General features: G+C 42.2%; 1 protein-coding gene across 1 annotated transcript in view; it reads left to right on the top strand.

The window, feature by feature from the left end:
* Window positions 1-6,596, top strand: part of rbl2 (retinoblastoma-like 2 (p130)) — a 17,397-nt gene that overhangs the window by 4,337 nt on the left and 6,464 nt on the right. The window contains exons 5-14 of the mRNA XM_014022978.1: window positions 772-900; window positions 1,461-1,621; window positions 2,084-2,148; window positions 2,224-2,395; window positions 2,484-2,632; window positions 3,802-3,914; window positions 3,983-4,086; window positions 4,200-4,337; window positions 5,875-6,033; window positions 6,112-6,220. Coding sequence (XP_013878432.1) covers window positions 772-900; window positions 1,461-1,621; window positions 2,084-2,148; window positions 2,224-2,395; window positions 2,484-2,632; window positions 3,802-3,914; window positions 3,983-4,086; window positions 4,200-4,337; window positions 5,875-6,033; window positions 6,112-6,220 — 1,299 coding nt within the window. The remainder of the gene's footprint in view (window positions 1-771; window positions 901-1,460; window positions 1,622-2,083; window positions 2,149-2,223; window positions 2,396-2,483; window positions 2,633-3,801; window positions 3,915-3,982; window positions 4,087-4,199; window positions 4,338-5,874; window positions 6,034-6,111; window positions 6,221-6,596) is intronic.

Here is a 6,596-nt window from a genome sequence, read left to right on the forward strand (position 1 = left end):
TCTGTTGCTGTTAGCTGTTAGCTCTGTAGCTGTTAGCTCTTTATTTGTTAGCTCTGTAGCTGTTAGCTCTGTAGCTGTCAGCTTTGCAGCCGTTAGCTCTGTAGCTGTTAGCTCAGTAACTGTTGGTTCTGTAGCTGTTAGCTGTGTAGCTGGTAGCTCTATTTGTTAGCTCTGTAGCTGTTAGTTCTGTAGCTGTTAGCTCTGTTGCTGTTAGCTGTTAGCTCTGTAGCTGTTAGCTCTTTATTTGTTAGCTCTGTAGCTGTTAGCTCTGTAGCTGTTAGCTGTGTAGCTGGTAGCTCTTTATTTGTTAGCTCTGTAGCTGTTAGCTCTTTATTTGTTAGCTCTGTAGCTGTTAGCTCTGTAGCTGTTAGCTCTGTAGCTGTTAGCTCTTTATTTGTTAGCTCTGTAGCTGTTAGCTCTGTAGCCGTTAGCTCTGTAGCTGTTAGCTCAGTAACTGTTGGTTCTGTAGCCATTAGCTCTGTAGCTGTTAGCTGTGTAGCTGGTAGCTGTATTTGTTAGCTCTGTAGCTGTTAGCTCTGTAGCTGTTGGTTCTGTAGCTGTTAGCTCCGTTGCTGTTAGCTGTTAGCTCTGTAGCTGTTAGCTCTTTATTTGTTAGCTCTGTAGCTGTTAGCTCTGTAGCTGTTAGCTGTTAGCTCTGTAGCTGTTAGCTCTTTATTTGTTAGCTCTGTGGCTGTTAGCTCTGTAGCTCTTAGCTCCATTACTGTTAGCTGAACAAGCTCCGCCTTCAGACATGACTCCTCCCTCTTTCAGGAAACTTCCCGATGATCAGCGACGACCTGGTGAACTCGTACCACCTGCTGCTGTGCTCACTGGACCTGGTCCTGACCAACGCTCTGCTCTGTAATGCCAGGAAGGACCTGCTGAACCCCAGCTTCAAAGGTACGGCCCGCTGGCCGAGACAGGGCCGTCAGCTGAGGCTGCTGGGACTGCTGGGTGAATGATCAGATGGACTGAAGGTTCTGATGGGACTGAAGGTTCTGGTTCTGATTGGACTCTCAGAGTTTAGAGCGTTTTTATCTCCAGGTGTGATTTATGACACCACGTGTTCATTAAATGAAATCTGCACTTGGGTACAGGAAGTGTGCGTATCAGTCGTGTTCCGTGTTCAATTGAACACGTGAAATAAATCTAAAGTGAGCAAACTCCAGCAGCAGGACCTGTCAGCTCTGCCTTCACTTCCTGTTGACTTCAGTCCTTCCTGTTCACAGATGACTCCGCCTCCCTGTCAGAAGGAGCTTTTAATTGTTGGAGGGAAACCTGACACCTGTTAGGAGATGAAACCATGTTTCCTGTCAAACTGTGTATTTTGTATCATTTGATTTAACTAAAGATTAAATTTATCTCTGAGGCACAAAAAGATTAAATCTAAACTGAAGTTGTTTATTTGAAATGATCAAACATCATGAAGACTGTCCTCCTCTGTGTCCCACGTCCTGCAGGTCTCCCTGAGGACTTCAGCAACAAGGACTTCCGGCCGTCTTCAGGTCCGTTCTGCTTCATGGAGCAGCTGTGTGAGCTACATGATGGTCTGGTTCTGGAGGCCAAAGGTGTCAAGGAGCACTTCTGGAAGCCCTTCATCAAGAAGCTCTTCCATAAGAGGGTCAGTCTCTCACACTTCATCCTGCTGCTGCTGGTTTTCCTCTGGTAAAATTAAATAACAGCTTAGTTACAGAGCTCTAAAATAATGACACATATGTACGTTTTCTCTTTCTGTTTCTCTGATTTCTGATGGTTTACAACAAACAGAGCAGCAAGTCCTGCAGCTGTGTTTTCAGCAGATGACTTTTAAAAAACACTTCCTGTTTCTGAGGTCAAGGCTTGAAAAATTATTGACTGTGGAGCATTTCAGTTCTCACATCGTACCTCCTCCAAATGATGATGATGATGATGATGGATGATGGATGGATGGATAATGGATGATGGATGGATGATGAATGGATGGATGGATAATGGATTGGATGATAGATGGATGGATGGATGATGGATGGATGATGGTTTTTAAGTCTCCTGGAGACAACAGGAAGTCTTGAATTGAACTTCCTGTTTGTTTTCCTGCTCACAGATCCTCAGAGGGAAAGAAGACAGTCTGACTGGTTTTATGGATCCCATGAACTTTGCAGACAGTTTGTGAGTGTCCTGGAGCAGACCACAGAGCTGGACCTGAATCTGGACCGAGTTCTGACTGATCTGGTCTCTCCTCAGCCTGTCCCTCAGTCGTCTTTATGAGGAATTCATTTTGGCCACGGGCAGCCTGGATGAGAGGATCTTCACCGGAGAGGGGGCCAGCGAGGACATCGGTACCCCAGGGCCCTGCCTCTGTGAGGGTGTGGAGAACCAGGACACCGCCACCTACAGGCTGAACACCAACCTGACTGTAAGGCTCACTTCCTGTTCGTTCTTCTTCTGCTGCTGCTTTTCTAACTCAGTCTCTCTGGTCCATCTGGTCCCTCTGGTCTCTCCAGGCCTTGACTCCTCTGAGTGGGAGGAAGTACATCCAGGAGCTCCGCCTGGCGTCTCCGCTTTCAGCCGCCATGAAGTGTGTGGGACGACTTCACACGCTTCTGTCAGGGACCAAACACGGGCCGAGCGTCAAGCTGACCCAGATTCTCAGGTTGGTCTCAGCAGAACTGGACTCTCATTTATAAAGGACTGTGTAGGATGCAAACTAAACTCTACACGCCCACACTCAACCAGAAACAGTCAATGTGGACATCATGAATGTTAAAGTGCCTGTGACATCACATTTTTGAGATAAACATGAATGCGTTTTTGGAAAGATAACATTGATAACATGTTGGAAAACAAATTTCACTCTGTTGAGATTAACAGTTGTTGAGATATTTACATGTGAAGAAACAGGAAGTGATGTCAAAGGGGAATGTCTGCATGTGAACAGATCATTGTTACAACAGCTAACAGAGACTGGAGAGAAGAATCTGGTGTTTCTTTAGATTATTTTGAGTCTCTATCAGAGATGAAGAAGAGTTAAAGTTTAAATAATATTGTTTTAATAAACAAAGACCAAAGATTTTATTTTATTAATGAGTTCCCCTTTGATGTCACTTCCTGTTTTACTTTGGCTGAGACAAATTCAAAACAAAATAGGCCAGTAATGTGACAAAATGGGTAAAATCATGTGTATTAGGGCAATTTTATTAAGTATAAAGATGCTTTCTTTGACTTTTTGTATTTGAAGTATATGCATATCACAAAGTGTATTTAAATGAGTCAGCTGATCAGTGTCAACAAAACCTGATTGGCTCAGACACGCTCTGGAGGACAGGTGCTGACGATTCACATCAACAGATTATAATTTACAGATTTTCCCTCAGTTTGCAGGAATACAGACGTTTAGAGCGATCTCATGGATCTATTCAAAACCTTAACTTCATCTTTATTCTTTTAGAGCCTGTAGGATGTAGCTAAAGGCTAATTAAAGGCTAAAAGTAGCATAAGAAGACAAACAGAGGCAGCAGCTGAAGTAGATTTAAAACAACGGTTTTTAAAGAAGTTAAGATTTTAATGTATTTATGGGAAAATATTTATAGTTATATAATCTGAAAAATGTTAAAGTTAAAAAACTACAAGTGACGTCTCCTGAATAAGCCAAACTTTTTGATATAAAACAGCTAAAATTAGCGGTTAGCTACAACAAACTGTAGAAAGTATAAAACATTAAAAACTGACTGAAGACTGGTTTTTAAAAGTCTTTTCTTGGACACAGAGTCTTGTTCTGAACCTCTGGTGTCATGTGACAAACTGTTTCCCTGAATGTCCCAGGGGCTGCTCCAGAGACCCCAGTGATGTCATCAGTCAGCGCCTGAAAGACATGTTTGACGTTTTCACGCGTCATTATGAGGACAGCGACGTTGAAAGCAGGAGGATGGACAAAGGTGACCCGTTGTCTCGTCTCTTCTCGTCTCGTCTTGTCTGTGTTGATTAATAAAGTTTGTTCTGACAGACGTGGCGGTGAAGTATTTCCACCTGGCGGAGGCGCTCTACTACAGGATCCTGGAGTCCATCGTGGAGAGGGAGAAGATGATCCTGGGAGACGCTGACCTGTCTGTGAGTCTGAAGCTCCGCCCCTCCAGCAGCAGGAAGGAGACGAGAACTAGTGTAGACAGGAACTGTTGAAAGGTTGGTGTCAGCGTGTTCTGGTTCTGGTTCTGGTTCTGCAGTGCATTCTGGAGCAGGATGTCTTCCATCGCTCCCTCCTGGCCTGCTGCCTGGAGATCGTCACCTTCTCCTACAGACCTCCAGGAGACTTCCCCAACATCATCAGCATCTTCCAGCTGCCTGCTTATCACTTCTATAAGGTACCGCTTCACCTGGCACGCTCAGGTGCTTCTGACAGGAAACACTTTACTATGGCAGGCCGTTTAACATATAATCATCTTCACCACACTTACATTCCAGATAGCTAATTGCTTTATGACTAGACATGTTAGTTAATCAAGATATCTTTAATTACATCCTGACTAATGTAAATGACATCAGACATTGTACGAAGGCTTTAATACAAAATATCTTAAACGTGTTTTTAGATATCTTATAAAAACAAAGAATGACTCAGCAAAACTAACTTAGAGGTATCTGTATTTTTAACTAGTTCAAATTCTTGAATCTTTTTTTTTATCTAATTATTCTGTAGAGTCAAAACGTCACAGATATGCGTAACATTTTGGCAGAAAGTTTCTAAGACATTTTATTCTTACTGACCCACAAGCCTTACCTTATTTTACTGTTCAGTGGTCTGCAGAGGTCCAACTCAAGCGCTCACATTTTTAACGTGATTTTATCTCTGCAGCTCAACAGGAATCAAGGAATAAAGAGAATTTATTGTCAAAATGCTGCAGGCAACAGTTTGGACAGCTCACTGGCAGCAAGGGGGGCTTAAACACAATTTCTTTAGTCAGATCTCCAGTGGTGGCCCCTACTCCCCTAAAGCGCAAATGCGGTAATTGCGGACCTAAATTTCTCCTTTGTGCTTTAGGAGTTTTACAATTTTTTTTAAATGATGTGTGGATTTGCGCTTACCACGGCAATAAATATTAAATAAATAAATAATAATAAAGAAAGAAACACGGAACAGTTTAAATTCACGCTCTTATTTAGAAAAGAACGGGTTCCTGTTTGTCTTGCAGTCTACACAGAATGCATTGCTTCAATTTTACAACAAACGGTTTAAAATTACTAATATATCTGCATGTTTTCTTACCAAAACCCTACAATAAACATAAGAAAATGACCAAGAAGCAGAAGAACCAGCAATCCACAACTATTTTAAGATTGTTTCGACAAATCACCTCCCCAAACTGCACCGACGTGCCAATCTGTGAAAGAAAATGATCTTTCCACTAGATGGCAGTAAAGTGCTGACTTGTCTCTTACCTGAGTGTTTTCTGGTAAACAGAGATAATCTTTATATTTAGCTTCCGCTAACTTTAACTGAACATGTGTGTATTTGAACTTGCAGACTTAAATAAATTGACTAGCGCTTTAGAAATTGCGCAACTAAAATTTGAATTAGCACTGCCCACCACTGCAGATATCTAAAAATGTCATTTTGACTCATCATAATTATGTTTAAAATATATTGAGTTGTTCCTCTGACCTGTCAGAATATAAATAAAGATATCTTAAATTACTGTTCAGGATAATCAAACTGTAGATGTTCAAGTCAAAACTCATTTTTACACATTTAAAGTATAATTACTGAGTCAAACAAAGACGATTTTATGTCAAAATGGCCTTCCGTACACTTTTCATCTTCAGCTCACAGAAAGTTTTATTCCTATAATAAATGAAAACCAGCAGCTGGTTTATTATAAAATATTACGTGTGTGTGTGCAGGTGATCGAGGTTCTGGTCCGGTCGGAGCAGGGTCTGTTCCGGGAGGCCGTGAAGCACCTGAACCAGGTGGAGGAGCAGGTTCTGGAGAGTCTGGCCTGGACCAGCGACTCCCCGCTGTGGCACAGTCTGCAGTCTGCCAAAGTCCCGTCCTGCCAGGAGGTCCGTGACACGGAGACGGGTTCTGTTCCAGTCCGGTTCTGCTCAGAGCTTAAAGTTCTGGATCTGTGTGTGCTTCAGGTGATGCCTCCTCAGTACCTGGAACCAAACGATGAAAGCAACACGAGCAGCGTTCCCGCCACGCCGATAAACAACGCAGCAGAGCTCAGCGCCAACAGGACCGCCAAAGGTGAGACGGTTTCATGATCCAGATCCAGAACCAGAGGTCACCCTGAAGGTTCTGTTTATTTGTTGTCTATTGATGAGATATTTGTTGTTGTTTATCATGGTTAGCAACAACGTTAGCTTCACTGCTAAATGCTAACAAGGTTCACAACAAACACTTCAGCTAATACCAGAGCTGTAAAGTAACTAAGTACAAATACTTTACTGTACTTAAGTAGAATTTTTGGGTATCTGTACTTTACTTCAGTAATTATTTTTCAACCTACTTTTTACTTCTACTCCTTACACTTTAAAAAAGTCAAGAAGTATAAAGTTGTTACTTTTATTTCATTTCTGCTTGTTTTCATTGCAGCTTGTTGTTGTAAAAAATAAAAACTATC

This window comes from Austrofundulus limnaeus, unplaced genomic scaffold (genome assembly GCF_001266775.1).
Source record: "Austrofundulus limnaeus strain Quisiro unplaced genomic scaffold, Austrofundulus_limnaeus-1.0 Scaffold353, whole genome shotgun sequence".
Taxonomy (NCBI): Eukaryota; Metazoa; Chordata; class Actinopteri; order Cyprinodontiformes; family Rivulidae; genus Austrofundulus; species Austrofundulus limnaeus.